We start from the raw sequence: 19,475 nt of genomic DNA on the forward strand, positions 1-19,475 counted from the left end.
CTTCCTTCCTTCCTTCCTTCCTTCCTTCCTTCCTTCCTTCCTTCCTTTCTTTCTTTTCTCCTCCCTCTCTCTTTCTTTCTTTCTTTCTTTCTTTCTTTCTTTCTTTCTTTCTTTCTCTCAGCACTACCCTACATGACCCACAGCACATCCTCAATGGCTGTGTTCTGAACAAATTCCCTACCTTTCTTATTCCCCCTACCCTTTCCCTTAAAAAAAATCACCAGATCTACAGCTGAGCCTTCTCTAGAGGGAATATGAATGGAATAGAATGAACCCTCTCTCAGGCTACCCATCTGAAACCTTGGGAGCAAACAATTACACGCTGATGTCTTGAGCCAAGGATGATGCCTGAGAAGTAGGTATAAAATGTCACCAGATAAAATTAGAAGGAAGATGCTTACAGCCACGTCTACAAGTGATCAGATATCTTTCCTAGCACAGTGACATCCCTAAATACCCCCCTGATGTCAAAGGTTTAACACATATATTCTCCTATTCTCCTACCGAGAATGTAACCAACTCTTGAAGGAAAATTACAAAGCAAGCACAGAAAATTGTCATAAACGCTGGTCATGCTTCTTCAGCTTCTAGGGATTTTACACAGAGTGAGACGCAAAGATGGTGATTAAATTTGTAATTACCAAAAATTAGAGTGGGCTGGAGAGATGGCTCAGTTGTTCAGAGTGTGTACTCCTTTTGCAGAGGACTCGAGTTCAGTTCCCAGCACTCACATCTGCATTGTACCCACATCTGGCGGCTTACAATCTCCCATAGCTCTAGCTACAGGGGGATCCTATACTCACATGTAGACAAACCTGTGTGCATATAATTTCTAAGAAGTAGAATAATAAAAAATTTAAAACATTTAATTAGTCAATCTTAAAGGGGTCAGTTATACGAACGACAGCATATCAAAAGATAGGATGCTTTTCAGTTATTAAAAAAATCACAGAGAGATATAGAACTGTATTCATGATTGCATTTGAAAGGCTGTGTGGCAAACACAAACTGTACAGCATGTTTTGTGGATTGGTAACTAGGTGGGTATCCATCCACTTAAAGGTATGAAAGCTGCAGGAAAGGGGCGAAGGGCATCTTCAGAAAGCAGTGTTCTGTGAGCTTTCCTTCGTCTTTCCTTCCTTTAGCACTTTGGAAATAGAAATCTCAAGATAGACATGGGCTTTTAAAACTCTGTTGTGTTTATGGCTGGAGAGATAGCTTCATGGGTAATGGAATTCCCAGAACCAATATGAATATAGTCGTCCTCCTGGAACCCCAGTGCTCAGGAGGTGGAGACAGGGAGTCCCTGGAAAGCTGGCTGTCTCAATTAGCCAAATTGGAAAATTATAGCTTCAAATGAGAGGCCCTGCCTCAGTGTTTAATGTAGAGAGATAAAGGAAGACATTACAGCCAACAGCAACTTACTGCTACACACACAGACACACACACACAGAGACACACAGACACACACACACACACACATGCAAGTGCATACACACATGCATGCACACACACACATGCAGGCTCTTGCACACAAGTTCACCAATACACACGCAGGCACACGTACACATGCTCACACACACCACACACAGAGAACAAAAACAATCCCTAGTGCCAGCATAATCTTGGTCAATCAAAAGAAACGAAGCTGCCACTTGAATTCCCTGTGGCTGCTGGATTCAGCATGAGCTTGGCAGTTCAGCCTCATGACGGGGTGGGAAGAAATGAAACGGAGGTGTTAACACTCTGGAGGACTTCTGATGAGTCGATCCCTGTTAGCATTTAGTTTTGAGTCTTTTGGAAACTAAAATCCTTCCAATAAACACTCAGAAACTGAAAGGTGGATATTGAGATTTTTTTTTCCTGCATCTTTGCCACCAATAGAATATGTGGGCTTTCATTTATGATCAAAGTATCAGAACATGCTCTTTCTTCCTCTGCAGCTGCATAGGCACACACCTTTTATACCTGTGGTCAACCTATTTATAATCACAGATTCCTGGGACCATCTCGCCTTCTTTTCATCCTCATGGTACAAAGGCAGCTCCTGGGAATACAGCTTTAAGAGTGGCGGTGTGCTTTGTTCCTTCAGTGACATCTGACCAAGGCAGAGAATTAGTCAGCACACCACAGCAAACCCTCAGAACAGTACCCTGAACACTCAGCAGAGCATAAATTAGGGAGATCTTTTCCTGACCACTGTCTGTGCTAATTTTCTGTCTTTCAACTAGACTCAACCCTTACACCAACTGTAGAAGGGAGTCTAAATTAAAATCGTGGTTCACTGGGCACCAATCAAAGTACACTCAGGCCCAAGTGGGGCTTAGCAGTGAGCTCTGTAGCTACGTAATATGAATGATCATATCTCCAAATTCACAAAAGAAATAATTTGGGGTGGGAAAAATTGAAGATTCTTAGTTCTCTTCCCTGAGAGAGCTAGGCATGAGGCTGTGAGGGTGAAGTCTAACTTGCAGTGGAGACCTCAGGATGAAAGGCCCAAGAAAGCTGGAAACAGCATAGGAAGCCAGTCTGAGAGGGACTATGTGTCCTGCAAATGACAGGGACCCAGAGTCAGAGCTTTCCAGGCTCCTCGGAGCTCAAATGATGCCTCTCTACATCCTCATATATAACACAAGCTGAGCTCCAGGGTTTAGTGTGAGCCCTGCAGGGTTTCCATACTGATTTGGTCCAGTCTTGGCTTCCTATCTTCCCATTCCTTGCTTTGCAAGTGAGGATGCTTATTCTGTGCCATTGTATATTGGAAGTCTATAACTTGTTTGTTGACTTCACAGTGACTTGTAGCTGAGAGTATGCCCCAAATCTCAGAAAAGACTTTGAATTTGGACTTTTAAGCAATGTTGGATCATTAAGACCCTTGAGCCTTTTCAAATTGGACTGAATGTATTTTACATTATGAGATGGCCAGGAAGCTTTGGGAATCAGGGACAAGATGTGGTTTGAGTCTATAAAGTGCCCCACAGGCTTATGAATTTGATTCTTTATCCCCAACTGCTGGCACTGTTTTGGTAGGTTGTAAAAACTTTTAAGAGTGGGGACCAACCAGAAAGAAGTAGGCTGCAGATGTGGGCCCTTTGGGTGCCCTTTCTCTGACTGCTTTTTGTCTCACTCTTTCTGGTTCCTGGTGTGTCACGTTGTGGACAAGAGAAGCCATGTCCTTCCACTGCCATGAACTTCACCAGCCCTTCCTCACTAGGATAGACCAAAACCAGGAGTGAAAATAAACCCTTCCCCATTTAAGTTGCTTCTGCCTGGAATTTGGCCACAGCAACAGGGCAGGAACTGATACAATGATGAAGAATGGAAGTTACTCACCACCCTAAGAATGCCGTCCCATGGTGGGACAGCTTAGAGGTCACTCTGACACTCTTCTCCCTTAAGTAGTCATAAAATAACTTCTTGACTTTTGTTCCCAATATGCAGGTCTTCCTTTTCTGGGTTCTTACTGGCACTGAGAGGAAGCTGAACAAACAGGCCATGCTGAGCCACCCGGCCATTATGTTCCTCCTCTGGTGGTACTTCTGTATGGCCAGCCACAGAAACACTGTTTTCACTTGGTCTTCTGTAAATTATCTTTTATTCTCCTGGTAATTGTTGTCTCCAGGGCTTATTACTCCAGTCTGCTAACCCAGGCCTAGTCCTGGAAACTTCTAGCCTCCGTACAATCTACTCTAGGCCTAGAATGTTTTCAGCCTCTGAGGCTTACTGTTGAATAAGCTCACCCCTTCCTAGTTCTTTCTGAGCTCTGGATGACTGGTTCAACTCAGTTGTTCTGGCTCACACTCCTCACTAAGCTGACTGATTCAATCTGACTTCTCTTGGTTTCTCCCGAATTGCTCTGCTTGGCCTCAAACTTACTCTAGCAATCTGATCTAATCCTCTGACTCCTTATCACTCTCTGGCTCCTTCTGTCTTCACCTTTGTCTAGCTTGTTCTCTCTTCAGTCTGTCTCTGTACAACTCCTGATAAAACTACCTCCTCTCCTTTCTCTTCACTGGCCCTTAAGTAGCTTCCCTTTCCTCTCTGTTCTTGTGAGAGTTGGGCATATCCTATTCTGTCAAGTCTTTCTCTGATTTGACACTTTGTCTGCCACTCAATTAGACATCACTTTCAAGCATGGATGCTTCTTCTACAAACTAAGCTTACCTTCATTGTTTGGAATTAAAGGTGTATACTAAGGGCAAGTCTGTATTCTAGCCAGAAGGAATGAAGGTATCTGCAAAGCATGGAACCACACTACAACTGGAAACAGGTATTTTCATAAATAACACAATCTTGGGGCTCACAGTGTGATAAAAATATCCTGCATCAGTCTTCAAGTCTAAAGCTGAGTTGATCTTAGGAATTCATGATGTAAACACTGCCACTGTGGGATATTCCCCAGCCCTCAATTTGTTATTTTTAAGGTCTCCTGTGTCACACACAACTTGGCTTACATACATTTGCTCGGCTCTTTGCTTGTTAGACTGTCTTTTGCTGTAGCAAATTCAGTGACACAAACATACACATTTTCCCATATATGTTCTTTCTTTGAATTCGTTATATTACTCTCAATCCAACTATCTTCCTGGTCATTCTGACTCAGCCTTCCCACTGAGTTCTAGCCCTTCTATCCAATCCCTGAAGCTCTTCAAGACTTTCTGGGTGGTTTCATATCAACTTCATATGCTGTAGTCATCTAATAGGACAGAATGTCAAGTGGAAATACATGGCTCCATAAAATCTAGTATAGTGTAGTGCATTTTCTTAATTAGGAATTGATGGAGGAGTGCCCAGTCCACTGTGAGTAGTACCACCTGAGTTGGTGATCTTGGGTTCTACAAGAAAGCAGGAAGATCAAGCCATGAAGAACAAGCAAATAAACAGCATCCTTCCACGGCCTCTGCATCAGCTTCCGTCTCCAGGTTTGAGTTCCCATACTGGCTTTCCTCAGTGGACCGGTGATTCAGGATATATAAGCCAAATAAACCCTTTACTCCTCAAGCTGCTTGTGGTCATGGTGTTTCATCACAGTGATAGTGATCCTAACTAAGATAAAGACAGAAGCTTCTATCTCCTTCTGTTTTCTTATTCTATAGTTTCTATGAAGGCTTCCAATCACCCTTAAGATAGCTACTACCCTCTAGGTATACTTTTCTTACCAAGACCTCTTCTTATATGTCAGCTGCTTTACCTGAATGGATTGTACTCTCACATTGTAGATATCCAACACTATAATAAAGAGATTTCATGCCCAAATCCTTCCTCAACCCATCTCACTAAAGAGTCTAAGTCACCCAATTGCCATGTTAGTACTTAGAGAGTCAACCTTGACACCTCCTTCTCCTTCATCTCTTATAGGTGCGTGGCCATTCAGCCCTGTAGAGTTGATGTATTATAGATATAGGATGTTGTAGCATAGTTTTTATAACTTCCTAGCTGTGGTGGTTAATATTGATGGTCAACTTGACAGGATTTAGACTCATTTGGGAGGCAAGATTCTGAGCATGCTCTGAGGGGACTATCCAGATTAGGTTAGCTGATATAGGAAGTCCCACCTATATGGTGAGGGGACCATCTTATGGGCTGGGCTCCAGGACTAAACATAAAGGAGAAAGTGGGATGAGCACCAACATCTATTGCTCTTGGCTTCTCAGTGATGGACAGAATTTGAACAGCTTCCTTATATGACTGGCACCATGACTTCTCCATCATGATGGACCATAGACTCATTTAAATCCTTCCTCCCTAATGTTGCTTTTGCAACATTTTTCACAGTATGGATGAAACAAGTAACTGACACACTTGTCACTTCCTTCCTTCCTTCCTTCCTTCCTTCCTTCCTTCCTTCCTCCCTCCCTCCCTCCCTCCCTCCCTCCCTCCCTCCCTTCCTTCCTTCCTTCCTTTCTTCCTTCCTTCCTTCCTTCCTTCCTGCATCCATTCTTGCCCTCTTCTAACTTACTTCCCTAAATAAAAACCTTTGTATAATGCTTTCCATTCTTGAAAGAGATTTGTTTATTTTAATTTTATGTATATAGGTGTTCTGGTTGCGTGCATATGTGTATATGCACCACATGCCTGCTGCCCAAGGAAGCAAGAAGGGGACCTAGGATCCCCTGGAACTAGAGCTATGCACAGTGATGAGCCACCATGTGGCTGCTGGCAGCCATACTCAGGTCCTCTGGAAGAGTAGCAGTGCTCTGAAATGCCAAGCTGCCTCTCCAGTCCCAATACTGTCTAATTTTAATGTTCTTTCCCTTTCTAAAGATCAAGTCGGAAATGGTTAGGATGATCTCTAAATCGTGGTGTGGTCTGCCCACAGCCTAAACTTTCCATCCCATTTCCTGCTCATTTTAACATTGTCATCCATGCCTCCGTCAGCCCCAACAAACTCCTTCCAGCTTTTGAAACTTAACAAGGACTTTCTTTTCTTAGAAAATCTGCACATATTGTTCTTTGCACCTGGGATACCACGTCTCCCTGCTGTGATTTCTCCATCTTATATTCTTCTCCATATCAGAGGGGAATGCATTCGGCTGTGCACACAGCCTACCCAATGGAGATGGCTCCAAGCACAAGGACATTTCATGTCATTTGAATCTTGTCACAGAGTCTGAAAGCAGGTGTTTTCAAGGTTGTCACAACAATTCAAAGTTATTACCCAAGAGCAAAGCTTTCTTTTCTTTTTTTTCTTTTTTTTTTTCTTTGACACTATGGACATGTTCGTGGTTATCTAAGGTCATTGCCTTATGTTCACAAGGTGACTGCCAGACATGCATGTTTCTGGTTCTATTACCACTGCACACAACTAAGAAGGACAGGAAAATTTTCATCTCATGAGCATCATCTTTATCAGAGGCTCAAAGCCTTTTTTGAATTGTTCTGCATCAAATGGGCCAGCTCTATGACCTATAGATCAAAAGGGAGCTGTTTGGTGAGTACTGGGGATGATAAGGAGAGAAGAAGAATGTAACAGCATCTTGCTTAGAACCAAGGCATCTTGATGGTCTTCAGCACTCCCATCAAAAGACCAAACACAGGGTCAAATAGGTAAGGCTGGTGAGAAGGCTCAGTGGTTCAAGCACTTGATGCACAAGTATAAGGATCTAAGTTCAAATCTCCAGCATCCACATAAAAGCAGGGCACAGTGCTTTACATCTGTACTCCCGGCACCGGGGAGAGGGCCAGTGGAGCTTCTCCAAGCCAGCTAGTATGACAGAAACAGCAAACTCTGGGTTCAGTGAGAGACACTATCTCAAGCAATAAAGTTGAGAAGTGGTTAAAGAGGACATCCCAGTGTCAACCTCTTATGCTATCGCATGGTGAACACATTTGCACACATGTATGTACAGAAGCACACATGACACAAAGAGGTCACCTATCCAAGTACTAACCAGGCTCGATCCTGCTTAGCTTCTGAGATCAGACGAGATAGGGCGCCTTCAGGTTGTTATGGCCACAGACACATTACACAAAGAAGTAAATAAGCCTGTTCTGTTGACATCTTCTCTGTGCACTGATAAACTCTCTGACTGTGAGAATTGTTTCTTATTTACTGCCCAATTCCTAGGATAAGAACAGTGTAGGTCCTATCTGGGTCAGTCAAATCCATTGGTTGAGAGACTGACTGAATGGATATAAAGCAGAATAATACACAGAATACAGGTGTAAATGAGACAGACACCCTCAAAGGAAAAAAAAAACTTCTGGAAATGATTGATATTTCTCCCATCTCATGGCTGAGCTTTCTAATCCACTTAAGGAAAAAAATGAGTTTTTCCTTAAGAAAACATTGCTTCGGTTGCTCAATTCATGCATGGTGAATGCAACTCTGTTACCTCTTCATCATGCCATGAGAACAAGGACCATTGTTACCACTGCAATTTAGGAAAGAATTCATTTTCAAAACCTGAAAACGTAACCCGTACTAATGAGGTGTATGATTCAGAAGTATAATTGCCTACTTAAATAAATGTGAACCAATTCTTTGATAGGTCATTCAAATATGATCAGAGAAGAAGAAAGAACAGAGCAGGGAGTTATATAAAGAGGACTCAGAACTTTCTCCCCAAATTTTCCATTTCTGAGGACATCACTCCAACAGATAGTGTGTCATTCAGGTCGGATGAGGAAGGAGAAAGAAAGTGCCAAATGCCTGGCACACAGTGTGCATCTGGGCTGTTTCTGTCCCTGAATCTAGTCCAAAAGGAAGTTGGGTTTACACCTATTTCTATCCTGTCCTAAATATGCATCTGTGAGTAACCTGAGTATGTTCTTTGACTCAAAATGGCATGATAATCTTAAACTACCTCCAGTTATAAATATAATCAACTCACAGTTTTAAAATTTTTTAAACCAAAAAGGTCAAGTGGTACTTAAGATAGTCACCTATAACCAACTGGGAACACTGTCAAGTATAACTAATCTGTGAAGACAGTCACTTATAGCTAACCTGTGAAAATAGTTGACTACAACCAACCCATAAAATGTCAACTCTAATCAGCCTGTGAAGACAGTCAACTCTAATTGACCTGTGAAGACAGCCAAGTCTTATCAACCTGTGAAGACGGTCAACTCTAACCAGACTGTGAAGACAATAAAATCTAACCAGACTGTGAAGACAGTCAACCATAACCAACCTATGAATAGCCAACTAGAACCAACCTAACAAAACATTTGGAGGCAGACCATATCCCTGAAAGTAGCTACTTCTGTAGATGCAAAATCTTTCGTAACTTTGGATGGACACTCTGGCCATGTCAAAACACAAAGAGTGCTAACATATAAATATCACATTGATTTGTTAAGAAAGAAAGGAAGAAAGAGAGAGAGAGAGAGAGACAGAGAGAGAGAGAGAGAGAGAGAGAGCACTTAAATACCTCCACATGGGAAACTTCAAGTTTTAAATGTTTTTCATTTGCAATAAAACTCCTTTAAAAAAAATAACAGAAATGACTTTCACGTTGGCAAAGGGAGTCCCCTCTGATGTAAACAGATGGCTGGGAAAGATCACCCACATGCTGAAGGCAGATCTTGAGGAGGCATTTCTAAGAATGAAGTGGCACTTCTCAGCCTGGGCCACTTCCCACAGGATCCTTATTTAACCCACACGAAGCATGTCGTTCATGCCTCTGGCCAAGAGGAGCTCAGCAGCCTTCGTCCCACTTGCTTCAGTCATTCAGAGTAGCACCCAGCTTTCCCTCATACTCCAGAAAGAGCTTGAGCAAGCCATCCCAAGTAAGCTTGCACTCAGAGATCAGCCCTTAACTAATACCCTCCCATAGAAACAGACAGCTAAGTCCCTGGTTAAGTGTATAAAGTGTCTGAGGTAATGAGTGGCACACATCTGTTCCCAGTGAGCAGAATTTTTTAGATGACTTAAATCCCAGACTCAATCAATGAGAGAGACCAAGAGAGACAAGAGACAGAGAGAGAGGAGGGGGGATTGAGATTTAAAGCACAGTTTTAAAATATAATCCAAATAAGGGTATAAGAGACCCTATTTTTCTCTAATGGATAAGATTATATAGTACCTCAATGAAATCCACAAGGCTACTAGAGAAGCACAAGTTCTTTATCTGAGTCTATTTATCTTTTGTTTCACGGTCATGGCCATTTCCTGGGGATCATCTACACTTAGACCAAGACATCAAGGAATGAGCAACCATGGAGCTCCTACAAATTTGGAGGCTGAGTGCATCCATTGCTGTAAAACACAGGCAAACTCACAGATCTGTCCTTGACAAGCAGAGCAGAGCACTGGATTCCTGCCATCAGCATCTTGTGTGGGTTCCAGGCCACCGAGTCAGCCCTGTAGTGTTAAAGAAAGAGAGATCAGAGTGGGGCTTGACTAGCTGATGTAGGGAGACGGGAAATACTGCTGAGGTCTCCTATACAAGTTACCAGTCCATGGGATTCCTCCTCTAAGGGATGGGACCAATTTAGAGGGTGTTTTGTTTGAGAAAAAGATGGTTTTCATAGTGTGTGTGTGTGTGTGTGTGTGTGTGTGTGTGTGTTGTGGCCAGAGGTCAAATTTCGGCATCATTCCTCAGGATGCCATCTACCTTTTTGGTTTTTTGAGATAGCGTCTCTTGTTGGCCTGGAACAGGCTGATTAGCCTTGGATGGCAGAGCAGTGAGTCCCTGGGATCAACCTATGTCTGCTTTTCCAACATTGGATTACATGTGTGGTAACACATGGCAATTTTTCACATGGGTCCTGGGAGACAGACTTGGGTCCTTTTGTAAGGACTTAATAGACTGAGTTATCCCCCAACCACGTTTCCTAAATGCCACTCAGATGGAAACATTCCAACAATTGTTTTTTCGCTAAATAAAAGTCAAGGTGCAAAAGAGAAGACTAAATTTACCTGTGGATGCCATGCAGGAGCCGGCGGTGCTTTCTTGACACCAAAGCCGAGCCGCCCCAAGAGGCCTGTTGAGATATTTATATACCCAAAACAGTTACGTCAGTGTAATTGCCATACCCGTGAACTGCCATAGCAAACCCACATGTGTCATTTGGTACTTCATTTGATATCATGTTTACTGATTTGAATTCTGGGGAGTCTGATCAGGTGATCAGAACCCCAGTAGAGTAGATGGGTCCCCACTGACTCATAGGTGTAGAATCACACATCATAAAGAAATGTGTATATTAATAGCCAATGAGCTTTGTATGGATGCAAAGAAGTTACAAAGATGCAGCCCATGCCCTCTTGGTGGTTTGGATCAAGATGGCATCTTCACATTGTTGATGCACATGTTGTACCATGAATAATGAACCAAAGGCTAGTATTCTGTGTAGTGAGTGAGGACACTGTTGGCAAAGTAGCTAGAAGATCAACGTGAGTTGGGTAGGTCGAAAATTATCCTCTAAGAAAGATTACATCTTTTTGGCCAAGTGGTTTTTTCAGAAATACTTGCAAGCAAAATGCAGGAGTACAAAAGCGAGGGACTTTGGAACTTAAGGGGGTGGTCTATTGGAGAGATGACATCATGAGAACCAGAGAATGGGACAGAGGAAAAGAACATGGATGGAAAGTCTCATGGGGAGGGGGCAGGAAGGAAAGGAGGAGAAATCCAAAGGGGAGGACACATTAGTTAATCTGGTTCTTGAAAATGGTGCAGAACTGTGAGTTTTAATCTATAAGACACCAAAGGGCAGCTGCAGGGAGAGACTCTGAGGGCATTTGACTTTTCATGCTGCTGAATGCTCTGATTCCCCTAGGACATTTCACAGCATTCTGTGAATGATGGAGTTATGGCTATCTCCACTTCTGCAGAAAACTAAGGCTCAGAAGTACTAAGTAGATACACTGGGGTATTATGGGTAATTAAAACCAAATTGAGGATCCCAAGCCCATTCCCTTTACCAGATGTAGTTTAGTCAGAGTGATCATTTAGCCAAATGAGAGAGCATCACACAGGGAACTGAGGGGGGATGAGGATGCTTCGGGAAACAGCTGAGCTCAAGAGTTGCCTAGCAGGCAGACACTACTTTCTTTTTATAGTAAGGTCAAAGGTAGATAGATGCCACGGTATATTAAGAAGCAGTAGGGTTATGTGCAATCTAGAGGTAGAAGAGGACGGAAATGAGAGACTCTTAGAGCTCTCAGAGAACTACTAGAGCTGCCCGTTGGTAGTCAAGATAGTACAGCACCAGCTACCACGTGGCATGGAATCCCTTCTAAGAGAAACTTCCGTTCATGACAGGGTGAGGATGAAGATCATAAGCTGTGCAGTGTAAGCTTAAGGATGAACTTACTCCAGAGTCAGATTTCTGTGCAGCCCTTAAAGTAAACATACCTTCAAGGATCAGACCTTGTTCCCTCAGTGGGATCCTTCCAATCGCAACTCAACAAAATCCCCAAAGACTCTATAACTTCTGCTTTCTGTGAATGTCCACATCCTAAGTAAAGGCTTGATACACTGGATTTGACAGCTAGTCCTTCCTACATCCACCTTCTCAATGCTGCCCTATCCCACAGGCCTCACAAAGACTGGATCTGACCGAGGCTGGAAGCAAGCAGGACACATCGGTCACACCCATTTCCACTCTCCTGCAATTAAGCAGCCTTATTCCCTACATTTGCATTGTCCCTGGCCCCTTGTAGAACCCCTGACTCTTCTTCATCCCCCAAATAAATCCTACTGAGCCAGATTTAAATTTAAAATCATAAGAATTCTTCTTTTGGTTCACAAAGTCATTGGGCAGGATAGGGAACATCCATGGACAAATTTATTTCTCAAAAGATGTAAACGAAGAAAAACTAAATAAATAACCCTGCTGACGTGATGACCCTGCTACTAGTTAGTTCCCTTCCTCAGTTCCTAACTCTAGAATTTACAACATCAAACTAATCACTGTCATGGTGGAATGGCTTGACTTCCTCCCTCCCTAAAGACTGTCACTGAGGTCTTAGTACATGTTAAGCATCACAAGATCTTGCCCTCTTATTGCTTGCTCATAAGTTAATAAAGCTAGCCTTGAAATACAGGTGGGGGAAAGAGTAGAGACAAGATTCCACATCCTCCTAAGCTCAGGAGTTTAAAGATAACACAGGGTGCAGACGTAGCTCAGTAAATAGAGTGCTCATCGGCCATTCATGAAGCTCTGAGATCAATACGTAGAGAGTGATAGCATGAACCAAACCTGTAATCCCAGCACCTGGGAGATGGGAGCAGGAGGATGAAGGATTTTTAAGGTCATCTTTGGTTATACAGCAAGTTCTTGAGACCCTATTTTTTTAAAACATAGACATAGATAGAATGCTTATCCCAAAGCTCCCATGGGAATTGTAGCAACTAGAGGGAAAGAGAGGGAGCTCTGGGAATCCAGGGCTAGAAGATGCCACCAGCCCCTGCCCCAGAAAGGTGGCCAGCCCTGAAGGAGTCTCACATTCATTCTCATGGGGGAAGGATGGGAAAAAGAGATCACAAAACCAGAAAAGGATTCAATGTCCTTAGAAATGTATGAGAAGTCAAAGCAACTATTGTGATTCTGCCAAGATCTTACCTTTAACAGTAATGGACTATGTATAGTATACGGGGTTTCCTAAGCATAAGTTATATTCTATTGGAAGCAAATTGTTCAATGGATTAGATACCTGCCATCATGCAAGATGAATAAAAACTGTCTCAATGTTAGGATGTGCTTGTTTCTTTAATTCAGATTTCGTTCCTCTATTCAGAGAGGCTGTTGTCAAATTTACTCTGACATAACATGCCTACTATATGCAAGTACAAGAAATTGGATGCCTACCACGGGCAAATACAATCAGTTGGTGTTGCTTATTTTCTCAATGAAGTATTTTCTTCAAATTTTAACCTTTAGCTAAAAAGAGATCTTTTTCTTACCATCTATAAATTACAAATTCTGTCTAAGCCACATAAATCTCTTTAGACCATTTTCAATTTCAAAGCTGCTGTAGCTACAATGTTCCACATAAACCTGTAACCCCTACTGATGGTTCTCTTATGAGAGTAGAATATTTAAGGAGAACAGTGGCATATTTGATTGTTTCTCCTTATTTCCATGGTTAACGAAAAGCTCACTTCACATTATCTCTTAGGACATTAAGTATCGCCACATTTCTAAGGCGATAAAAATCAATAAGGTGGAAGTTAAAAGGCGAACAGATAAGACTATCCACGCGCCATTTAACGAAGTCACAAAGAATTACCCAAACTATTGCTATTGGTGAGTTAATCAGACCCGTGACTCCAGTGAGCCTGTGTCTGGTTCATCCAACATTACCATGTACTTAGTGAAACCTTAAAGGACTCAAGTGCTTTCTCTAGATCATTCTGTAGACAATTGACTTCAGAAGAGTAAAATGCACTGAAGTATAAAATTATATATGGTGTATCTCCTTAACGCTTGGCCATCTTCCGTTTAGTGAGTTATTACATATCTCTTCTGATTAGGAACATCTTGGCTACTCTCCTTCCCTGGAAGACACATTAAAGCCTCCTGGGTGTGTTCAGCCATTCCTTCTCTAAGGTATATTCAAACCCACAAATGTCTGGCTTCATATAAAAGAAAGGAATAAGGAAGGGAGAGGCAGGGAAGGGAGCCAGGGAGGGAAAGAGGGAAGGAAAAAAAGACAGGGGGAAGAGGAAGGGGAAGAAAGAGAAGAGATGGGAGGAAGAGGAGGGGAAGAGGGCAAGGAAGAGAGGAGAAGGGAAAGAAAAGAGAGGCAGGGAAGAGAGGGGAGAGAAGAAGGAAGAAAACACAGAAGGGGAAGTAAAGCGGAAATTTAGTCTTTTGGAAAGTTAGTTATGTTAAATGATGTCTTGCTAAAACAGATATGTGAAAGGATGCTTGATGAAAGAATACAGATATGAACCCACAGACACTGAGCATTGGTTTGGTTTGCTCCGCCTCGCTATTCTTCGCTAGGCTGCCACTGAGAGAAGCTCATCCAAGAACTTCTCCTGAGGTTCCTGCAAGGTTCCGGCATCAGTTTGCTGCTTCCTTAGCCTCACCTCAGGCTAGTCGGCTAAGGAAGGACAGCTGCTGGTTCGTGCCTGGTGTCTGCCTGCTGAGAGGGCTGGTCTGCAGCTGCTGAGTCACATTTAGTGTTTGCTAAGGGACTGAACTGCTGCCAAAGAAGATCAAGCTTGCCCCCAAAGAGCTATTGCTGAACAGGTCCACTTCCTCCATATCCTAATAACTTTTCCTCTGCTGGGTGGTGGTCTAGAGGAGAGGTTGAACCCTTATTAAAAGTAGGTTGCAAAAAAATCCATGCCTACAGGGAAGAGAAGAAAGGACGGGATGAAGGGGGAGGGGATGAAGGGACCAGAAAGAAGGGGGAATAAAAGAAAGGGGAAAGGCAGAGAAGAGGAGGGAGAAGGGAAGAGAATGGAGAGAAAAGCAGGGTAAGATGGAAGGGAAGGGAAGGGATGAAATAAAACATGTGGAACTTTTAAACCCTGAACAAGTAGACCCGTAACAAAAATTACCTTTAGCTTAAAGGAAAATGTATTATGAACAACCCCAGGACTTATGGAATGAATTAGAAAAAAATTCAACCCTTTAAGTTGGAAAATTATGAAGAACATAAATTATATCCCTTTCCCTCAAACAATTATCTATTATGGATTCAGCTAAAACCTACTTTAATTAAGACATGTAATTATGGAAGGTAGGATACTTTTTTTTCTACACTTTCTTGCTGATTGGAATCATATAATTTTAGAGCTGGAAGATACTTTATTGGCCATCTCTCCCTGCAACTAAAGCAACTGCAACCTCAGGGATGAGCCCAACGAAGATGATGCAGATCAGAAATCAAAGTCACAATCTCTGCTTTCCCTTGTTTCCCTGACACGGTTTCCCTAACATTGCTTTGCAAAATGGGGGGGGGGGGAGATGATTCATGGGAAAGGAGAAAGTCCATGGAATCCAGAGAACAAAATCAAAACAGATTTGAGGTCTTAGAATCTTCTGGAAGCCTTAAAGTAACTGCATGCTCATTTCCCAAGTGAGAAACATGGCTCAAAGTAAGAGGCTTCTAGATTCTGAGAGTATGAGGACCTGGGGAAGGACTTAGAGGTTAGACAGATGGACACGCCAACATACTTACATCCACATGGAGCCAGAGGCCATGCCTCTCACAGACCTCAGCAATCTCATCCAGGGGGTCAAAGGCGCCCAGCACGGTGGTACCAGAGGTGGCACAGACAAGAAATGGCACTGCCTCCTGTGGAAAGGAAAAAATCACAAAGAGAGGCATCACTACTATTCTGAAATTCACCCTGTTGGAAGCTGTGAACATGGGATATATGACAAACGGGCATCCTTGGAGGTCATGGCTGATTCCGTGAGTATTGGGACAATTCCATATATGTGGCCTTTGGTTGTTACATATAGGTCAAGTACACTGAGAAAATGCTATAACCTGGTCCTCCATTGGTCCAGATAAATGGCTAGAGTAAAGATTATTGCTGTCAGGTCCTGTCTGTTGTATTCTGTCCATCAGGTTCATGTTCTGGTAATGGCCCAGGTCCAAAGTGGACAACATCACCAGAAATGACAGAAAGTCATTCCGTAGGCTTGCTTATATTTGAGGAAACATCCTGGCCTTTTATAGAGCCTGCATTGCCCACTCTCACCCGAACAAATACAGGCAGGGCTGGTAGACAAAAATCTAGCCCCAGGGGTGAATCGTCCAGGTCTGTCTGCTTATCTAAGTAAATACAGCTGCCAGACAAAGATACAATCCAGTGTAGATACAGAACAAATTCGAACAAAGAGAAAGAAGCAATCTCACAGGGAAGGGCTATCCATGTCAGGCAGCCATAGATAAATTCACAGGATACATTGGGAAAGAGGACCTGCCATACTCCTGAATTGGTCTCTTCCTCCCAGCTGATGCTTGCATCTTATTAACTGAGCAGATGTCAGTGAACCATGCTTGAGAAAAAGGAGATCCTGGGTGTAATGGCTATTCCTGGTTGTCAACTTGACTACATCTGGAGAGAAGTATAATCCAGAAGTGGAGGACACACCTGTGATCCAGATCTTGAGACTGGAAGACAGGTTTCTGACCTGGATATTGGCATGGAGATCTTAAGGCATAGTGGCCATGAAAATCTTAGGCCCAGGCAAGATAATACATGCCTTTAATTCCAGGAGACTGAGGCAAGGAGATATCTGAGTTCAAAGTCAGCCTGGGACAAAACAAGTCCCAGATCCAGGCATGGTGGTACACACCTTTAATTTGGACAATACCTTCTGCTGGAGACCTACATAAGGACATTGGAAGAAGGAAGAGTCACTCTTCTTTGTCTGCTTGTATTTACTTGCCAGCACATCTGTTGGAACCTACTTCTACAGAAGACCAGCTGAAACAACTAACCTCATGGGACTGAGCAACTACTAGATCTTTGAACTTCCCATCCACAGCCGCCCATTGTTGGGTTAGTTGGATTACAGACTATAAGTGATCACAATAAATTCTCTCAATATAGAGAGACACACCATAAGTTCTGTGACTCTAGAAAACCCTGACTGAGACAGTGAGTATAACATAGAATTGAAAATTATCACAGTCAAGTCAGCCAAGTACAATGCACACAGCAGCGGCTTCATGCCAATCAGACAGGGAAAGAAAAAAGAAGGGTGTTTCCCATCTCACCAGTGCTAACATGGTGGCAGAAATATGTTACTGTGACAGAGACAATCTATAGACAACTGTGGGATTGTGGGTAGCTACAAGCTCTAGGATTTTAGAACATGAGGAATGAGATACTCCTGTGCATTTTATTTCTTCTGAAAATTGTTTTTCTTTCCCTTAGCATAGTGTTGAGTTCCTCTTAGATTTTTGGTGAAGTTCACTGTTGTCACAATAGATTCTTATCTCCTTGCGTGACATAGTCACTTGTGTTTGAACCAAATTTATTATAACTTTGCTGACCTTTTCATAGAAAGAGGTTATTTCTCTATGGGAAGTGAAGCAGAAGAAGACCAGTGGGTCCCATATCCCCCAACTGAGAGGCCCAGGAATCATAGTAGGAGCACAGAACGAATCTAGTTGCCATCTGGTGAGACACCGGTGGCACACAGGATTTGGTCTACCCCAACTCTTTCAGAGTCAGGGCAGAAAGTGACAGAACCCCCACCGGGGAGCCATGAGCATGGGGGAATTCTTCCCTGCACTCAATCACAATTGGTTATTACGTCAGTAACCTAAACAGGATGAGAACGGGTCACATCAGTCAATCATTCGAAGAGACAGATAAAAGTCATCTGCTGAAACTGTTTAAGGTGTCTTTAATGGTGAGACTTCTCCATACACTGTGTGATGTTCTGACAAGCAAGAGAAAATATCCAGGTGAGCTAATAGAGGATCCTAATGGGTTCTCCTCACCTATTAAATCATGTTTTTAATAGGTCCAGAAACCACACATTTATGTGCAGTTTATTTCCTGTTTTTTTTTTTCGTGCCTCGTATCTGGCTGTTAACTATGAAGTTCAGGGAAACAATATTGATCTCACACCACCTGCAAGCTACATTCCATAAGAAGGCTTGTTGCTTCAGACACTCATGCTCATAACCACCTTGGAAATATACAGTGGTTCTGCTTGCTGAACTGGTCAATAACTATTTCATTGATACCCTGCGGTTCCCACTGTCTCTGTGACAGCATCAAGCAAAGGTTGTTGCCTAAAAGATGTTTTAATGGGTAGCCTTGGCTCAGAGAGCTTGACCCCAGTACTATGACAGAAACACCAGAAAAGAGAAAAGGGTTATGCCACTGCCATGGAGCTCTGCAACCCCCCCGCATGGTGTGCTACTGCCTGCAAATGAGTGCAAGGCTGGTTGCTGATGAATCCATGCCCATGTAGGCACTGACTTCAAAGGAACCTGGGCAGAAACACCAGTGTGTCCTCGTTCCCCTCCTTTTCAGTGTGCCTGAAGCAATTTTCATTCTTCCAAACTTCTGTTCCTCAGGGTCTCAACTTCAGAATCATGTCAGGTTTTTATACATGGGGTATCAAAACAAACCAAAAAATTGAAGAAAAAAGTAATGACTCCAATGGAATCAAACCAACCTATGCTAGACATATAAACTGCCAAGAATGCTCACACGCCAGAGGCTGTGCTTGGGGAGGGTGGAAAACAATCTCAGAACGTTGAGAATTGGTAAATCAGACAAAACAAGGGCATGTTTTTCCTCCTTGCCTGGGAAGATCATTTCCTTAGGGAAACTAAGCATCCATAAGGAAACATTTCTGTTTGTAGCAGAAGGGCTGCCAATGAGTGAGGGAGGCACAGGAGCATGGACTCTAAAGTCATTCCAGGTAATAGTCACCAGGGCAGCCAAATCCATGAGGTGAGGGTAAGGGAGGGCTTAACAGTAGATGGGTAGACCCCAAAGGTACTGAGTTCCACTGATAGATGTCATCACAGAAGGAGGCAGAAGGCATCCTCTCCAAGGAAGGACAAAATGTAAAACAATGAAAAGATATCTGATTTGAATCTCATGGAGGTCCAAGCACCAGGAGACACAAGGACAGACAGGGCAAAAGAGAGTCAGAATCTCTAAAGCCTTAATGTGAGCTGAAACCCCAGGGACATGGATTCTTCTCCAGATCAATTCAAGGCATAAGAGTAGAGGCAGAATAAGCTGTGGATTGCCAAAGATTTATCAGATCTACAAATGAGAGTGAGAGCTAGAGCTAGAGCTAGAGCTAGAGCTAGAGCTAGAGCTAGAGCTAGAGCTAGAGCTAGAGCTAGAGCTAGAGCTAGAGCTAGAGCTAGACCTAGACCTAGACCTAGACCTAGACCTAGAGCTAGACCTAGAGTTACAGCTAGCTAGAGCTAGAGCTAGAACTAGAGCTAGAGCTAGACCGAGAGCAAGAGACAGAGAGAGAGAGAGCGAGAGACAGAGAGAGAGAGAGAGAGAGGGAGAGGGAGAGAGAGAGAGAGAGAGAGAGAGAGAGAGAGAGAGAGAGAGAGAGATGTAGAC

At 43.0% G+C, this 19,475-nt stretch overlaps 1 protein-coding gene across 1 annotated transcript in view; it reads right to left on the bottom strand.

The window, feature by feature from the left end:
* The window catches only part of Gadl1 (glutamate decarboxylase like 1), a 141,517-nt gene that overhangs the window by 99,032 nt on the left and 23,010 nt on the right, over positions 1–19,475 (bottom strand). The window contains exons 8-10 of the mRNA XM_028767413.1: positions 15,587–15,703; positions 10,367–10,431; positions 9,727–9,808 (exon numbers count right to left, since the gene is read on the bottom strand). Of these exons, the coding sequence (XP_028623246.1) occupies positions 9,727–9,808; positions 10,367–10,431; positions 15,587–15,703 (264 nt within the window). The remainder of the gene's footprint in view (positions 1–9,726; positions 9,809–10,366; positions 10,432–15,586; positions 15,704–19,475) is intronic.

This window comes from Grammomys surdaster, unplaced genomic scaffold, assembly GCF_004785775.1.
Source record: "Grammomys surdaster isolate TR1022 unplaced genomic scaffold, NIH_TR_1.0 172, whole genome shotgun sequence".
In the NCBI taxonomy this organism is placed as follows: domain Eukaryota; kingdom Metazoa; phylum Chordata; class Mammalia; order Rodentia; family Muridae; genus Grammomys; species Grammomys surdaster.